Source organism: Microtus ochrogaster, linkage group LG1 (genome assembly GCF_000317375.1).
Source record: "Microtus ochrogaster isolate Prairie Vole_2 linkage group LG1, MicOch1.0, whole genome shotgun sequence".
Taxonomy (NCBI): Eukaryota; Metazoa; Chordata; class Mammalia; order Rodentia; family Cricetidae; genus Microtus; species Microtus ochrogaster.
This window is the reverse complement of record NC_022027.1, coordinates 4210147-4228348: the sequence shown is the minus strand read 5'-3', so window position 1 is coordinate 4228348 and position 18202 is coordinate 4210147. Positions and strand designations below refer to the sequence as shown.

Here is an 18202-nt window from a genome sequence, read left to right as displayed (position 1 = left end):
GTCCCCAGCACACACATGGAGAGATGCGGGGGCACGGTCGGTTCCCAGCACACACATGGCGGCTCCCAACCATCCGTCACTCCAGAGGCTTTGCCACCGTGGTTTCTCCACACAGCCCCGCCCCCTTCACCCTTTGGCCCAGTATCACATAACCTTCTCTCTACAAGCAGGGGTTCACCGTTAGGGCTCCTACAACAGACTGTGTGTTATTCCCTGAAGCCAGACTTGGCAAGCCAGTGAGTGTATTGGGTTCACAGAGAGTTGTGCATGACCCCAAGGCAGCTGAACAATCAAAAGTCTTACCCAGGAATGATGATAATGTCCCCATAGCTGTGTAAATGGGATTCTCCTTTCAGACAATCCCCCTGCACCCTGTGAACTCTATCAGCTCCTGAGGCCGTGAACAGACTGGGGCCACTCAGATGGGAGGGTGGTGTAGGAAGGAATGGCATCTCAGAGGAGGGCTAATGACAGTTCTCAACTTTTCTGTGAGGGAGAATCAACAGGCCCAACCTTGAGGATATCTTACAGTCTTCATGACTGCCCTCATGAAAGTGATGATGGCTGTTAGGCTCAGGAGAAGGCCAGTATTCCACTGCACCCAGGCTGACCCCAATGGTGATCTTAGTGTCCTCCTGCCCATAATATCTCTAAGTCTATTATGTCATAATATGGCTTGAATCATATTCTTTTTTTAAAAGATTTATTTATTTATTATGTACAGTGTTCAGCCTCCATGTATGCCTGCAGGCCAGAAGAGGGCACCAGACCTTCATTACAGATGGTTGTAAGCCACCATGTGGTTGCTGGGAATTGAACTCAGGACCTCCGGAAGAGCAGTCAGTGCTCTTAACCTCTGAGCCATCTCTCCAGTCCCTTGAATCATATTCTTAAAGATTTGAAGTAACAGACTGGAGGACTGTGTTGATGTGTCAGTGCTGCTCCAACAATACCACAATGGAGATGGGAGACGTGCACATCTTCGCTGCTTGGCAGCCAGAGGCATGGTGTGGGAACCCATTCTGTACATGTGTTGCTTTTATTGGTTAATGAATAAAAAAGCTGCTCTTGGCCAATGGCTTAACAGAATATAGCCAGGCTGGAAGAGATCTATAGAGAGAGTAGGCAGAGTCAAGGAGATGCCATGGAGCTGCCAGAGGAGAAAGATGCAAGCTGTTAGCCGGAACAGCCAGAACCTTGCCAGTAGGCCATGAGCCTGGTAAAATATAAAATAATAGAAATGGGTTAATTTAAAGGGTAAGAGTGAGCTAGAAATATGTGTAAGCTAATAGGCCAAGTAGTGATTTAATGAATACAGTTTCTGTGTGATTATTTCTGGTCTAAGTGGCAGGGAATGTACAAGCGGCCTCCTACAAAAAATTGGAGCACCAATGTGGTCTGAAACGTTTGTGGCTGACCACTTAGGGTCCTGATGCCTATGTGCTCACTCAGGGTCAGTAGGAAACTGAGACCATGCCCGTGGCTCAGCACTCCCCACCTGGGCAGGCAGCAGAATCAGGTCTGCTAGATGTGCAGGAGAACATGGTGGGTTCCCACCACCATACACAGAGATATTCCCAGGCCATGCAGTGCACTGCATGGCAGATTTAGCTTTTACTCAGATCAAAGTGGTTTAAATGCTGCACTGTGCTTCCTAGAGTTGAGGTGGTGAGGATGGCTCCCACCAGGCAGCCTCAGAGGCAGTGAACATGCCTCCTCCATGTGAGACTGGGCAGAGCCAACAGGCAGGGCCTTGCTTGTTGGCCCTAGCCATACTTGCTTAGCAAAAAGAAAAAGAAAAAAAAAGATGCTTCTGGTCAGAAAATACAGATATACAATAAAGACAGATTTAGATTTAAAAAAAAAAGACCTCTAAATGGGTCACAGTGTTGGATAAATGTATGTAGGTTTGGGAGAGAGAAGAAAAGGGGTATAGAAGTTCTAAAAAGAAGTTTAAATGGCTTTTAAAAACAAAGTCTTTAAAGAGACAAAGTACAGACAGTCATAGAGTAAAAGGAGTAAAAAAGTAATAATAAGCCACGTAAAGATGGGAAATACACAGAGAATCTGAATTATGTATATTATTGTGTTTTCTTTGAATTTTTTGACTGTGAAGGAGCTAAGTACAGAGAGACATTTTATTGTATGGGCTGTTAACCTAAACCAGCCTATATATTTTAAATGTATCTTGATTCCAAAAATTGAGTCTAAGGATTTGTTGCTTTGGAAAAAAGGTTCTGCTTTTGTTTCCACAGAAGATGAGAACCTGTGGATTAATTCCAGACTAATGTGGTTTGATGGAGCAAGACCCCCAAAAGGTCGCCATGAACACCGCCAAATATACTTCACCCAACAAAAAGCAGGAAGCAGTTGGAGAGAACTATGCCCATATTCCCAAATATTGTTTATAAAGGTTTGTTTACATTTAAAGAGGGATATGCTATAGAAATTTGCATAGGTATGGATCTTGGTTTGCGGATACAAATTTAAGGTCAATTGTGTGTGTGTGTGCATGTGTGTATCTGCTCTTGATTTAGGTATTGTGTTTGTGCAGCTCATTTAAAAATGTAATATATAATTAAGAAATGCAGATTAGTAGATAGTCATCTATAATAGTCAAGCTTGTAGTCAAGTTAGTTAGGGTTTTTAGATATATAGAGATACATTTCAGTTAGATAGATATTCTTCAAATCTTTCAGAGACCTTCAGAATATGGCATTTAAAACATTTTAAGAACTTAGGACTTTTCATGACAGTGAGACACGTCTGCTCCTGGCAGCACCAATCTACTTCAAGAGGACGATGGCCATTGAAGAGGCTCCATATGGAGTTTGTTAGCCATTTGGGCAAGAAACTGCTCTTGCCTGGACTGCTTGATGAACTGAACATTCAGGACCCACAGAGAAATAACTGCTAAATTGCCTAAAGGTGAGATGGTCTTTCGGGGTTTCTGACCTATGAAAGAGTCTGCCAGACATTCTGCAGGACACAGAAAGTGACTGACAAACTGCCAATATAGGTGGAACTGTCTTTGAAATTTATGCTTCATGGAAAAGTCTGCCAGATACTATGGGCCTGTAGGCTGAATATGGATTTCCCAATGTTACAGAAGAACTTTGGGTGACTGTCCAGGCAGTGAGACATCTCTGTCGATTCTAGAGTTTTGGAAGTTGCTTACAACGCACTTCCTATTAACTTAGGTAATATTATATCATTCTAGAGTCTTTGATGGAGTTGAAGAATAGATAGTTATAGTTTTCCTTAGTTATAATAAGAGATAAAGTAGATATCAATATTGTAACTGCAATTCTTGCTTGATACCTGTTTTTGTTATATGTAATCTTACTATGTTAAAGTTAAAACCTTCCTTTTTATTTAAGCAGAAAAGAGAAAATGGTGTGGGAAGTCTTTCCTATATTTGTTGCTTTTATTGGTTAATGAATAAAGAAGCTGCTCTCGGCCAATGGCTTAACAGAATATAGCCAGGCTTGAAGAGATCTATAGAGAGAGTAGGCAGAATCAAGGAGATGCCATGGAGCCGCCAGAGGAGAAAGATGCAAGCTACCAGCTGGAACAGCCAGAACCTTGCCAGTAGACCTCAGGCCTTGTGATAAAATATAAAATAATAGAAATGGGTTAATTTAAGAGATAAGAGTGAGATAGAAATATGCCTAACATTGATTTAATGAATACAGTTTCTGTGTGGTTATTTCTGGTCTAACTGGCTGGGAACAAACAAGCAGCCTCCTACAGCAGAGGCAGGAGGATCACTTGAACCCAAGAGTTCAAGAACAATGTGGTGGTGTAGCAAGGTATCTTAATTACTTTTAAATTGCCATGACAAAACACCATGACCATGGCAACCTTCAAAAGAAAGTGTTCAAACTGGGGCTTACAGTTCAGAGGGTGAATCCATGACCATCATGGCAGGGGGTAGCAGGCAAGCAGGCATCTTAACCACAGCCCAGGATGGGCGGGGGAAGGGGAAGAGGGAGGGAGGGGAGCAGAGCACTACGAGGAATAGTGTGAGTGTTTAAAACCTCCAACAAGGTCACACATTCTAGTCCTTTCCAGACAGTTCTACCAATTGGGGACCAACTGTTCAGACAGAGGAGCCTGTGGAGGTCATATTCTCGTTCACCACCACAAGACACTTCTCGAGAATGATGATGCCACAAATGGGTTATAAAGGACATAAATTAAAACTGCCTTCTTTTTTTTTTTTGGTTTTTTTTTTTTTTTTTTTTTTTTTTTTTTTTTTTTTGGTTTTTCGAGACAGGGTTTCTCTGTGGTTTTGGAGCCTGTCCTGGAACTAGCTCTTGTAGACCAGGCTGGTCTCGAACTCACAGAGATCCGCCTGCCTCTGCCTCCTGAGTGCTGGGATTAAAGGCGTGCGCCACCACCACCCAGCTAAAACTGGCTTCTTGAGCCGGGCAGTGGTGGCGCACTCCTTTAATCCCAGAACTCAGGAGGCAGAGGCAGGCGGATCTCTGTAAGTTCAAAGTCACCTTGGTCTACAGAGCAAGTTCCAGGACAGCCAGGCCTACACAGAGAAACCTTGTATAGAGAAGAAAAAAAAAACCCTCAGGGCTGTGACTCAGTTGTGAGAGTACCACTGCCCTTCCAGAGGACCCAGGTTCTATTCCCAGCATCTACAACTGTAACTCAAGTTACAGTTACAGAAAAAAAAAAAAACCAGGGATATTGCCCATATGTTAAACCTAGCCCCTGCAAGGCTGACATCAGGAGATCCAGTCTCAAAGACTGCTTCCACAGAAATGCATTTCCCAGAGCAGGGGAGAAGGTGCAGTAAAGTGCCTGACACGCAGCATGAGGATCTGAGTTCGGATCCCTGGCACCATCTAGAAGCCAGACCTACATGTCTGTAGCTAGCTCTGGGAATGTGGAGACAGGTAGGTCCCAAAACTCACTGGCTGGTCAGTCTAGCCAGTGGCTGACCCCAAGTGCTGGGTCCTCCAGAAGGGGCATACTTTGATTGTGTCTTGTCGTGGTGGAGGGGTGGAAGGGCAAGCAAACAGCCCCCCACCTCCTCAACCTCAAATCCTTTTATAAGGTGCTAATCCCATGAAGACTCAGTCACCCTCTTAACAATGTCACATTAGGAATGAATCTCGGAAGGGGCACCGTCATTTGAGTCGCAAGAAGCATCACAGTAGGAAAGATGTCCCCAAACAAGATGGCACCTAGTCCTGTGAGCAGCTGTGTCAGAGCTGCCCTCAGAATGCATGGCAGGACAGCCTACTGTGTGCTGTGATCCAGGAGCAACCCGTGTGTCTGCATTATTCTCCCAGTCACCAGCACAAGGTCCCACAACTGTGCCTTGTCGCTGCCAGACACAGCCTGGCCGCCAAAAGCTCCTGTGTGGGGAGCCAGCCTTTCCCATGCTTTTGTAGGTCCTGCTCTCTAGGAAGCAGCCTTGGCTAGTTCTGAGGCCAACTAGACACAAGGTAGATACATCTGAGAAGAGGGAACAGCAGTTGAGAAAATGCCCCCAAAAGATCGGGCTGTAGACACCCCTGTAGGGCATTTTCTTAATTAGTGGTAGTTGGGAGAGGACTCAGCCCTTTGTGGGTGGTTCCATCCCTGGGCTGGTGGTCCTGGGTTCTATAAGAAAGCAGGCTGAGCCGGGCAGTGGTGGTGCACTCCTTTAATCCCAGCACTCGGGAGGCAGAGACAGGTGGATCTCTGTGAGTTCGAGGCCAGCCTGGTCTACAAGAGCTAGTTCCAGGACAGGAACCAAAAGCTACGGAGAAACCCTGTCTCGAAAAATCCAAAATAAATAAATAAATAAAAATAAAATTAAAAAAAAAGCAGGCTGAGCAAGTCATGGGGAGCAAGCCAGTAAGCAGCTCCCCTCTGTGGTCTCCACATCAGCTCCTGCCTCCAGGTTCCTTCTCTACTTGAGTTCCTGTCCTGACTTTCTTCCGTGATGAACTGTGATGTGCAAGTGTGAACCAAATAAACCCTTCCTCCACAAGCTGCTTTTGATCATGGTGTTTTATCACAGCAGTAGAAGCCCTGATGAAGACAGAAGCAAACAGAGACTCATACTGGGGAGAGGATACCTCTGGACGTGGAGGCAGAAGGTAAGGGAACCGCCAGGCAGTGGGCAGAGCCCGTGATGACCTCAGCGAGAGTGACACAGAGAGCTGCCCTCTGGGGCAAGTCTGTTTGCAAAACTAGAGTGAGGCCAGACATGGTGACGTACAACTTTAATCCCAGCACTCAGGAGGCAGATGCAGGCAGATCTCTGTGAGTATGAGGCCAGGCTGGTCTACAGAATTCCAGTACAGACAGAATGATACCTTGAGTTCAAGGTCAGCCTGGACTAACCGGTAAGGCCCAGGCCAGAAGATCAGAATGTTCCTGAGCAGGTGATCGGGTTGCTCTCCTCCCTTCCTTGGTCGCCTCCTGTGTTTGTACTGATGATTTCTGCTTTGGTGACACAGAGCACCTGTAAGGAATGACATCTACCTCTAGGTAGAGACAGTAGAGCTTGCCAGGAACCTCAGAAGGGAACCACCCCTAAGGAGGCAGATTCACCTTGAGATAATAGACCTTTTCCTCTCAAAATTCCCTGCCCCTAGTGCAGCCCCTGGGAGCCACTGTGAGGCTGTTCTGAGGCCTGACGCGGAAGGAACTATTTCCTTTCCCTTAAGTATCTTTTTCTTCCAGATGCTGGTCCAGAGCCTCAACCTCTGAACTAATGCTCTGAACTTCTTCTCCTTTGTCCACCTTAGCCGCCCTCCTGCCACTACTCTCTGCCTTAGCTCAGATGGTGTAGCCTTTGTTACTTCTCTCCCCCGCCTCCCCCACACCCGCAGCCCCTTCCAGGCGGCTCTGATTTGTTCAGCTTGCCTGCTCTGGAGTTTCCATCTGAAACTCTAATCAATGGTCCTCCAACTGCCATTTGTAGCAATTCTTAAATTCTTTTATGAATAAGACTGGGAACCCCAAAGTGGGGGACCCCAATTTCCCAGGTATCATATGATGACTCTTCTGGGACTTCCCGAGATTTCCTGGAACATTTTTTTCCTGGCTTTTGGTTAGTTCATTGACAGAAAACAAACTAACCTATTTCTGACACCCCGAGATGGCCATCATTCCGTTTGTCAGGGCCTCTGCCTCCATCCTGCAATCTGTTGAACCCACCTGTGATCAGATATTACCCCCAGCTCGGGACCCCAGGCATCTGTGAAGGGGGAGCATGACCACAGGCAGCAGCCACACACAGTCTGTGCCCCAAAGGGCACATTGGTTGCCCTGTCACTAACCAGAGCTGAGCACGGTCTGTCTTTAAAGAGGTAGAGCCTCATTCAGGCCACATAAGACATCCAACTACCTCCCCCAGTTCCTGAGTGCACTACCCAAGCACTGCAGAAATGGGAACCCCCACCCCACTGTCCTGGATGGCCACCTCTGCCTGGCAGCTGCCAGTGCTGCAAGAACGGCCTCCTCCAACAACATGAGGGGCTCCGTTCAGAGACATCCCTGTCGTCTCATTTTGGATGCTGACTTTTTGACTCTTGGTCTAGGTCTGGGCAGCAAGTGCTCAATCATATCCTCTGAATTACCAGAAAAGTTCATGTTTTCCGAGAACTCACAAGCAAGACTGTCGGATTCCCAGGCTTAGCCCAGGATCTGTGAGATGATGCTTACAGCGATAATGCAGACCTCTCTCACTGTCATGACCAGGGCAGCTGGCTCACCGTGACACAGCCAGCCACCCAGGAGGTTCTATGGAAGGTTCCACAATAAGGGAGAGTCCTCCTGCGCAGTTCCCCCTCTGGAATATTCTCCTTGAGATTAGGTAAAGACCCCTAAACTGGGGACCATAGTGGACCAAGTGTCACCATGGGATCCTCAGAGAAGAGGAGACTTGGAGCAGAGACTGGGAGACAGGAGCTGCTGGCTCCAGAGGAGGAAGGAAGGGCCTCGTGCTAATATGGCCCCTGAGACTCTGGGACAATGGGACCAGTATGTGCTCCCAGGATCTACCAGAAAGAAGTACCTCTATTTCATCCAGCTCTCATGGACCTGAGAGGTGAGAGACCCCGCGGAGGTTCATTGGGAACCCGGAGCCTGCTCCACACGTCTGCATAACCAGCTGCCACGTCTGAAGACCTGACAGACAGAAGTCTGTTTCCGACAGCCCTGGAAGCCATGTCCTGCTGTGTGCCTTCAGCTTGTGCAGTGACATACCCTCGGATGGCAGAAGTGGCCAAGAGTGCTCCCCTCCCAGCCTCACTGCCTCCCAATCCTCCCTCCAAACACCATGACCCTGTGACAGTTTCAACAGCGAAACTCAGGACGCTGGCAGGAACCCCATAAGAGGAGGACCAGCATGCCATGGGGCTGAACTTGAGGTCCGTGTGGGTATGTGGGAGGCAACAGGATGGGAAGGCCGGGGAGATGGGGCAAGGGCCTGAGGCCCAGTCTCAGAGTCCCTTGAGATGGGAAATAAAAGGGCGGCACATTGCAGGTAGAATGTGAAAATAGCGTTATTATTGTTGTGGCCTGAGGCGTCCCTGCCCGCCCATGCCCCGGCCACGAAGCTCAGCAAATCAGGCACACAGGTGAGGATGCACTTGGGTGTTTACTGGGGGTGGGCCGGAGGTCGGGCCTGGCTGTCACACTTTCTTGGTGATGAATTTGGGGGTGGCTAGCTCATAAATGCGAGGAGACGCCTGGGCCACCAGAGAGGCTGGAGAGATGTAGTACGGGTTGTAGCCCTCGTTGAGGTCCTTGCGGATCTTAGGCTGGGCCAGGGAGAGGATCCGTGAACTGGCCACTGCTCTCTTGGTGGCTTCCAGGACCTCCCACTGAGGGCTGCGGTCAGGAACACACTTCTCTGACAGAGCCTTGGGAGCTGGAGGGCAAAAGAGAGGAACAAGGCCAGGCTCAGCCTTTTCAGGCAAAGCTCCAAGCTGGGTCCGCCCACCAGCAAATGAGTGACAGAATCGTGTGGGCCACACTCACAGTGTCACTTGGAGCACACGGCACTCACGTGCACACACACAGCCATGACCAGAACCAAGCGAGGCTGGGAGACAATCGCGTGAGCTGCTGTGAGAGGACCAGACTCAAACCACACGATGGCACAGGAGTCCGTGACAGGGGAACCCAGAAGAGGAGGTGGATTCGGGGGTGCAGGAGACTGCTCAAGAGGACAAGGTTTTCTTTTGTGGTGAAAGAATGTTCTAGAGCCGGATAGGTGATAATTGGACAACTTGGTGAATATATCAAAAACCATCTTTTAAGAGGGTGAATTGAGAAGACGTTTTAGTTGGTCATGGTGCTCAGAAAGGAGACACAGGCACCAGGGAGAACGTGGATCCTTCTCCACCTGGACCTGGTGGCAGTGGTGGAAAGAAGACGACCCTGGTCTGTGTGTTCTATGCCTTTGGCATCACTATGAGACGGGGTACAAGGCTACAGGACTTCTCCCTGGCCAGTGGCCATGGGCCTCTCTCTCCCTGGCCAGCCCACCTCACAGTCCCATCCTCCCAGAACAGCAGCCACAGCCTCTATCAAGTCCCTGTCTGCCTGGGCCCCGGTGAAGATGGACGAGCTCTCCACCCACACACACACACACCAGGGTCAACAGCCTTCTCCACAGAGGCCCTGGGGAGAGAACTGGAACCCTGTGATGGAGAATCGCCATGGAAACACGCCTCTGGGCGTGTCTACAAGAGCCTTTCTCACAGAGCCAGGAAAGAACACCCTGAATGTGGGGCCACCAACCCTGGGGCTGTGTCCTCAAACTGTGGGGTAAACAGCTAACACAAGCCCTGTCCTCAAAACCCAGAAGGACCTCAGGTTGGATCAAAGCTCTATGAGCAAAGGTCCTGGGGCAAAACTGAGCCAGCGTCTGGGAGCCAGCGGCCCCAAGGCAGGAGACTCTACACTCCCTGGACTCAGAGCACCTGAGCTTTCCAGCAATGGTAACGCCTGAGCTTATCTCTGCTTCAGAATAATTTTATTGTTTAATATGTATGAATGCTTTTGCCCATATGCACATCTGTGCATATCTGTGGGTGCCTGGTGCCCTCAAAGGTCAGAAGAAGATGCCGGGTCCCCTGGAGCTGGAGTTACTGCTGGTTTTGAGCTGCCACATGGGGGCTAGGGGGAATCGAATCCCAGTCCGCTGGAAGAGCAGCCAATGCTCTCAGCCACTGGGCCATCTCTCTAACCCCAACATCTGGGCGTTAAAACTCTGAAGCACAGCATGACAGCAGAGAAGAGCCCCACCCCCTCCAGCTCTGGCAGGACTGATAGAAACAGAGCTGGGTGCACGCTCCCACACACCGCTAAACACACCCCACTTGTCAGCAGCAGAGGGAGTGCCTGGAAAGCTCAGCGCCTGAAAGTGCTGGTCACAGTCTGTTGTGTTGGGCAGCAAAACCCTAGCCCACAGCGTACACAGTAAGGCCTGGGTGAGAGGGAACACACACACCAAGACATGCATGCTCACACATGCTCACACCACCTCGGCCTCACCCCTCACCATCTGCTGTTGAGAGAACAGAAAACCCCACAGGCAAAGTGTAAAAGGACAAGTGGATTGGAATGCATCACCTCAGGGGGCCACCATCCTCCATAAAGAGACCTCCAAACTGTAACCAGAACCTGGGACAGAGGCAGCTGGGGAGAAGGTGGGGAAGCCCCCAGCTGTGCAGGCACAGGCCCAGGGCAGCACAGACCAGCGGCTCTACGAGCTGGTGGGCTCTGGGGGCCAGCACACAGTGACCAGAACAAAGGCGCACAGGTCACGCCATGTGCAGAAAGCACATAAACTGTGCCAGGGTTCCGTGTCTGAGGTGGACAGGGTGCAGGAACGACACAGGAAGGGGAGTCCTGAGGCCAACAACACGCAAGGTATCCAGTGACGGTCACCAAAGCCCACTGACTGCTGTGCCCTGGAAGTCACGGGGCTCCAGCATGCCAACAGCTCAGCCCACTGGTCAGTATGAGAGTGGGGGATAGCCTGGAAGAGGTGTATGAACCAGCCCACACGGGGGCTGCAGTGTGTGTGACCTCTAAGCCGTGACACTAAATGTTATTTTCACTTTCTTCTTTAGCCTCTTTCATTTTTCCTGTGAACAGTATGCATTACTTTTGCCACTGGTGAATGGCTATTCGACTTTCACACAGAAGGGAACTAAACAAATAATTGTTTCAAACCAGCTCTACCAGCTCAGCCTGGCTGCCAGGTGCCTGCCCTCAACCTCATGCCCTGCGCCCACTTTGCCTGCTGTACCCTCTGATAGTTGCCAGGTTTCAGACAACCAGTCTACAGCTGCGGGGGATGCAGCCCAAGGAAGGCACAGCCCTGGCAAGTGCAGGCCTCCACCCGGCTCCTCAGCCACCCCACAGCAGGAGGGCAGCCACTCACTTGCCAGCTGGAGGAGACGGTTATAGTCAGACACATAAGGCTTGGGTTTCGGCATAGGGTCCCACTCTTCCATGAGAATGGCTGGGGGCCTGGGCTTTGCCAGGCTAAGGGTCCGTGGGGTGGGGACTGCCATCTGGGCTGCTCTGGACACCTGGGAAACCTGAAAACAGGACCAGGGGGAAGAGTGAAGCAGACACGATTCCTCAAGTCTGTGGAGCAAGAGTGCCCTTCTCCTGGGGAGAAGTGAGGTTCGCAGTGTGGCCAACAAGGATTAATGACCTTAGTACACAAAGAACCCATCCAGGAACAAAATGACAGTGCTCTCAGCTGACTCGGAGAAGGAAATCATCAAGCGAAATACCAGAAATACTATAATAATAGTCCAGCATAGCAGAACATGTCTTTAGTCTGGCATTGGGGAGGCAGAGACAGACAGATCTCTGTGAGTCCGAGGCCAGGCTGGCCTACAGAATGAAACCCTGTCTCAAAATGAATAAAATAAACAAATAAAAAATAAACAGAGAGAAAAGAGGCTATCGCTGGTGACAGTGTGGTCACAGAGGCTACAGACACCAGAGCAGGAGAGCAACTCTACACAGCTTCCTGTGACTCAGAGTGAACCTCGCAGCTCTGGCATCAATGCATAACACACATGCAAAGCCAGCAGGTAGCAATGCTGAGTTCACCTGGAAGGGGGAGGCTACCCAGGGGCTGCTGAGGCAGAGGTGGGAGGATGTGGAGGGGCTGCTGAGGAAGGAAAGGGAAGCAAGCCAAAAGACATATTCTCCTACGGTACGTTCTTTTTTAAAAAATATTTTTATAATTTGTATGTGTATTTGAGTCTGTGCATCACATGTGTGCACTGCCTTCAGTAGCCAGAAGAGGGCGCCAAATCCTCCGGAACTGGAGTCAGCACAGGGGTGTGCTGTGGGTGGAGCCCAGGTCCTCCAGAAGAACAGCCAGGGCTAATAACAACTGAGCCCACTGTCCACGGCCTCAGCTTTAGATCCGTGGCTGTGGCTCAACACCCACCTTTGAAAAGCTGCTGCATTCCCCAGCCTGAGTCTTCCCCACTGACACTCTCACGGGCCCAGAGAGAAGCCTGCGTGTATATGCTGATACACGGACTGGATATACTAGCACAGACATGATACTAGCGGGACTTGCTGAGCTCCACAAGAGCCAACACATGCAGGAAGACGCAGTGCTAGCCCTGGCGAGCTGGTTTCTGAACGACGGATGGATTGTGACCAGAGAGACCAGGCCAGGGAGCACAGGAACGAGACACACACAAGTTGGGCCTTGTGTAGGACCAGTGTGACTGGGCAAAGCCTGGGCTTGGCTGAGGCTAGACCTTCACCTGATTCAGAGGGAGCCACTGAGAAGGGTAGAAGGTCTTGGCTGAGGCTAGCCCCTCACCTGTTTCAGAGGGAGCCACTTGAGAAGGGTAGAAAGGCTTGGCTGAGGCTAGACCTTCACCTGATTCAGAGGGAGCCACTGAGAAGGGTAGAAGGTCTTGGCTGAGGCTAGCCCCTCACCTGTTTCAGAGGGAGCACTTGAGAAGGACAGAAGGGCTTGGCTGAGGCTAGCCCCTCACCTGTTTCAGAGGGAGCGCTTGAGAAGGACAGAAAGTCCCCCGTGGGGCCTCAACTCCAGGCCAGGGAACCTGGACTCTTCAGAGGGTCCTGGCGACCACAGAGGCCTGAGAGGATTGCAACCCTGAGGCACTGGAAGTGACCTGAATGCAGGACCCAGCAAGAAGGAGGTTGGTTGTGTCACACCAAGTGTGAGGGCAGGGACAGGAGGCAGGGGGTCAGAAGAACCGTCTTCTCATTTGGATCCAAAGAGAAACCAAATTCAAAATTCACCTCTGAGATAAGCAGGGAATTTAGTTTGCTTTTTCGTTTGGGGGGGGGTTGTTTTTGTTTTTGAGACGGGGTTTCTACATAGCCCTGACTGTCCTAGAATTCACTATGTAGTCCAGGCTAGATTTGAACTCACAGAAATCTACCTGTTTCTTCCTGCCTCCTCCTACCTCTGCAGGGCTGGGATTAAAGGCTCGCACCACCACCATGCCTGACATGTTTTTGGTTTTGGAGACAGGTTCTCTCACTAAAGCTGGGGCTCAGTGACTCAGCTAGACTGTCTGGCCAGGGAACCCCACCTGGGCTTTAAAATTATTTAAAAAGAAGGTTCAAATGACCACACAGAGTGACTGGTCACATCCCTTTGGGTGGTGTCACTTCTCAGTGGAACCCCACCCTAGCCAGAGGCCAGATGCTGGCTTGACTGGGGGTGGTCCTTGGACTCCGGGGTGGGGGAGGGGGAACCCACCCACTCCATAAGGCTGCATCCCTGTCCCCCTCACCTACACCCAAATGCAGCTGTCCCCGCTGTCCCTCCCACTCGGAGTGTGGCCAGCGCTACCTACCTCAGACATGTCGATGCTCCAGATGTTGTTGCGGACCTTAGGAATAGCCAGTTGCTTCACCCGGTTAGAAGGCTGGTACTCCAAAGTGGATCGAGGGATGGGCCAGATGGGTGTGGTCCTAAAAGGCACCCCGAGTTCCGCCGTCACCCCACACCTCTGGGTCCCCGTGAGGGACTAACAGTGTGTGTGGTCTTTCTAGAATTCTCAGAATGCTCCTGGATGTGGGAGCCAGGGGACACTGGGACATCCAGTGAGGGTCAAAACAGGCCTCTCCCAGATGTCCCACCCGGAGAGTAGAGTGACCAGCTCCATCCCTATCAGGATCCTGATGGGGATGAAGACACAGACATAACATGTCCTGCAGCTACCCCCGAAAGGCTGAGCTCAAAGGGTAAAACCCTTTCTTCCCTGTCTTCCCTGTCCAGGAGTAAACACTGTTACAAGAATCTGCTGTGACCTGGGCTTCTGCAACTGCTAAGCCACCTCTCCCATTGGCTGCCAGAGGCTCACCCTGAAATCCACTCTAGTGCCAGGGCATTGCCCCCCTCAGGTGACAACACGGCATAAACACAGGTATGGAAACCCAGGACTCCACAGTGGTGGCACGGGGCTCGCATCAGCCATCAGTGGGGATTTATCATCTCTGTACACAGAGACAGTGAGCTTTGTCTGAGTGGCTCTGAGGACAGGCTTCAGAAAGCATGGCTGTCCTCTAGGTCCCGCCTCTATAGCCTTCAGTCAAGAGCAGCAATGACACGAGGCCAGGTTGATCACCTATGGGTACTGTCCCCGTGACCCCTGACATCAGTCCACCGTCGGATGTTGGCTAGGAGCTCTTGAGATCAAGACCCAGAAGTGGAACATGCAAAGCCCATCTGGGAGAGGAAGAGGAGGGCCTCCAAGCTGTGGCTTCTGCCTGCCCTCTCTCACCTGTTGTTGTTGTAATATTCCAGGTAGAACCTCTTGGGTCGCGACAGCTCCTCCACTCGGCGGGATACCTCTGAACAGAGATGGTCCAGTCACCATGGTTACACTGGGCCTCAGTGGGAAGCACCCTCTACCCCAGGGGTCCTATCAACCCTCCACTGGTCCAGGCCATAGACATGGGTGTCCACAGACACCTTCTCATAGGGAGGACAGGCACACATAATACAATGGACAACAGGACACCGGGACTATAGCTCCTCCCTGTCCAGGGCTGAGCACAAGAGGCTCAGAAACTGGGTTTTTGTTAGAAGTTAGTGTTGGCCTAGGATTTCTAGTGCTTGTGGGTTGTGACTGAATCTGGAGCCCCAAGAGAGACCCTGCTTGCTACGCTCATCCACACAGGAGCTCTTGTTAAAAGTCTGTGCTTTCAAAGAAGATGGATCCCATTTGGGGGGGAAGGTAGGACTCTCTGTGAAACAAATACTAGCCCTGCCCAGGTTTGCCCAGGAAACTGCCCGGAGCCCCGTGCCCTGTGATGTGTCTACAGGATTCGAGCCACTCAGGGAGGTGGAGGAGGAAAGACTGGGGAGATGAATCAGGTGGTCCCAGGCCAGGCAGAGGACACCCAGGCTGCCCTGAAGAGACAGGACCTACCGGGGACTGTGATGCTCAAGGTGGTGTCCTCGATAAACCGCTCGGTCCAGTATACAGAAGGCCTGGAATACAGCCGAGCAGCTCAGGGCAGAGGCCTTGTGCCCTGCGCCCTGCTGGGGAAAGGAAGCCCGGGGTCCTGGAACAATGAACCGGAAGCTGGGGAACCAGGGAGGGCAGCCCGAGGAAACTGGAGGGAGGGCCCGGAGGAGACAGAGGTCGGGCCGACCGAGGGCAGCGAGTACCAGGGAAAACAGATTGTGTACAGCGATGCCCACGGTCCAACCAAGACAGGGCAGGCGGGAAGGCCAAGTGCCCTTTGGAGACGTAGGACCCCCAGCGGCACAGACACTGCCAGCAGGCTCAGTCCACAGCAGGGGGGCGCAAGCAGGACGATCCTAGCACGCGGGAGCCCCCAGCCAAGAGCCCTTCACCCCCAGAACCTGATCCCTGGAGAAAAGGCAGCTCAGGTGTAACCCTGGGGCCTGGCATGTCCCTGACATGGGCAGGTGACACAGGGAGGGGACACCCCAACTCACCAATACAGGCAGAACTGCAAGTTGTTCTTACGTGGGGAAATCCAGGCATAGCCCTTACAACAGCACCCCTTCCTGCGATGAGACAGGGTCCCAGGCCCTGCCTTTGCCTCTGGGTCCCCACTGGCTCCCAGATTCCTCAGTCTCCTCTACTACCACCCAAGGACCCCACCTTTGGTGTCCTGCCTGATGCCTCCCCAGTGGCCCATTTATTCTCTAGGTGCCCTGCCCATGGTGATGCGGGGAAGGGGAAACGCGTTGGAGACAAGGTTCTGAAGAGCAAGCAGGTCTGGAGCTCCCACTGCCTCAGCACCTCATGGGCCCCAACCCTCACCTGTCTCTCAGGCATTGCCAGTTGGTCTTGGGTTTTGCCAGCTCCAGCAGTCTCCGGCCCTTCTTCTTCCTCCTGCTCTTGGCTGTGGAGATGCTGGGAGTCCGCTCAGTGATGGACAGCTGGCTGCAACAGAGTTTGGTGTCAGGGGTCTACTGGTCCACCTTGACGTGTCGGAGAAACTACAGAACAGTCCCCCACAATCAGGGATCTTTGGTTGGTTCTGGTCTCTTTGTCACCCAGGCTCCACAACGTCTGGAAACTGAGCCCTGAGCCCATGGAATTGGAAGAAAGCAGCTCCCACCTCCTGGGGCCGGGGAGAGGATGAAGAACACAATGCTCACTTATTGTGGAATATTACTTTAAGTATGTAAAGGTGTTAACATTTGTTTGTATTGCGTTTGTTTAACCATGGAAAGATGTGTTGCTTTGCTTGCCCAAGGCCCCTGGTTGGTCTAATACAAAGTTGACCAGGAAACAGCGAGGCAGGAGAGGGATAGGCGGGGCTGGCAGGGGAGGGATAGGCGGGGCTGGCAGGAGAGGGATAGGCGGGGCTGGCAGGAGAGGGATAGGCGGGGCTGGCAGGAGAGGGATAGGCGGGGCTGGCAGGAGAGGGACAGAGGAGAGAAGAGGGAAAGACGCCAGGCAGATGCCAGGCAGGCAGCTGCCATCTCAGGACAGCAGGACACACACAATGAGGCGATAGATGAAGAGAAACCCGTTAATTCTGAGTTATAAGAGCTAGTGGGGTAAGCCTAAATTAAGGCTGAGCATTCGTAATGAATATGAAGTCTCTGTCATGATGTGGGAGCTGTCACGCTCACTTCTCTCAGCAGCGATTACTGGACCCCAACAGCATCCCCGGCCTCGGGGGGGGAGCTGGGGACTCTGAGGGGAAGGACAATGAGATGGCCAGGGTGGACTGGTGTGTCAGCGCGAGCCTCCTGCTCCCCAACACCTACCTCATTTCAGCTACTTCCACCTCCAGCTCTCGACCACCGTCTGGATTGGGAGCCTCGGCTAGCTCTTCCCCGGCCACCTCTTCCTGGGGAATGTCTTCCTCCGGGTCTTCTGAGGCTAGCCCTGAGGTGGCCTGGGAGCCCTGGAGCCAGTGGCTGTCAAATGACGTGCTCTGGGGGCCCACACTGCCATTCCCCAGACCGCCATTGTTCTGCCCACCCTCTGACCCCCCTGAAGTCTTGGCCTCCGGGACAGGGTTGCTGAGCAAACTGGCTCTGCGTTCACCTAGTTCCCCCATGTGCTTGGTCCTCCTAACCCTTTAACCCCACGCCTTCAACACCCAAATGGATATGTGGTTGCCACAGTAACAGAATGCCCACCCATTGATTCTGAGGCCCCATTCCATCCAGCCTGGGAGTTAAGCCTGAGGTGCATGGTTCAGGGTCCAACTATACATGTCTTTCTTTTGGAGTGGGGGACAAGGGGTGACAGGGTCTCGCTATATAGCTCAGGCTGGCCTCAAACCCAAGCTCCTCCTGCCTCAGCCTCCAGAGTGCTAAGATGATTCATCTGCACTGGACTCCAGAGTCAAGCCAAGACTCAGATCTCACCAGAGGCTGCACCTCTCCCATTGATGGGCTTGTGGGTTCCACAGAGATTTCTAGAGGCAGGTTCTTTCTTTCTTTCTTTCTTTCTTTCTTTCTTTCTTTCTTTCTTTCTTTTTCCCTCAAAGAGAGCACATCTCTTCTTCCTGGTTAGAATTGGGTCTGTTTTTAATGTCCAATGCTCAAGTAGCCACTCTGTGACCACGGAGCCAGCTAATCGGATAGCAAGTGACCAAGATGAGGCTTCCGTTTCTGGGGCTTCCAAACTGTACGCCCTCAGAGATGGTGCTAGAGCTCTATGTCCTCCTGGTAGCCGACTCTCAGGTCCTCACAGCTGTGTCCTCC

The 18202-nt window shown here is 51.6% G+C and overlaps 1 protein-coding gene across 2 annotated transcripts; it reads right to left on the bottom strand.

Moving 5' to 3' along the window:
- Positions 1-8378: 8378 nt before the first annotated feature.
- On the bottom strand, positions 8379-18185 carry Theg (theg spermatid protein). Of its 2 annotated transcripts, XM_005359117.3 has the most exons (8): positions 17255-18185; positions 16296-16418; positions 15965-16036; positions 15429-15490; positions 14778-14847; positions 13848-13965; positions 11417-11576; positions 8379-8890 (listed from the first exon to the last, which is right to left on the bottom strand). In XM_005359117.3, exons 1-8 carry the CDS (start codon positions 17548-17550, stop codon positions 8652-8654), a joined length of 1140 nt encoding a protein of 379 aa, XP_005359174.1. In that variant the 5' UTR covers positions 17551-18185; the 3' UTR covers positions 8379-8651. The 2 variants fall into 2 exon arrangements, with proteins under 2 accessions (XP_005359174.1, XP_005359175.1); XM_005359118.2 differs by lacking the exon at positions 15965-16036.
- Between the last annotated feature and the right edge of the window lie 17 nt (positions 18186-18202).

Excerpts from the sequence above, each read along its gene's own strand:
- Theg (XM_005359117.3), bottom strand. The coding sequence starts at position 17,550 with ATGGGGGAACTAGGTGAACGCAGAGCCAGTTTGCTCAGCAACCCTGTC. Across the intron at positions 14,848-15,428 it reads CTTGAGCATCACAGTCCCCG|AGGTATCCCGCCGAGTGGAG; the intron begins GTAGGTCCTGTC and ends ATCTCTGTTCAG. Across the intron at positions 13,966-14,777 it reads GAATATTACAACAACAACAG|GACCACACCCATCTGGCCCA; the intron begins GTGAGAGAGGGC and ends GGTGCCTTTTAG.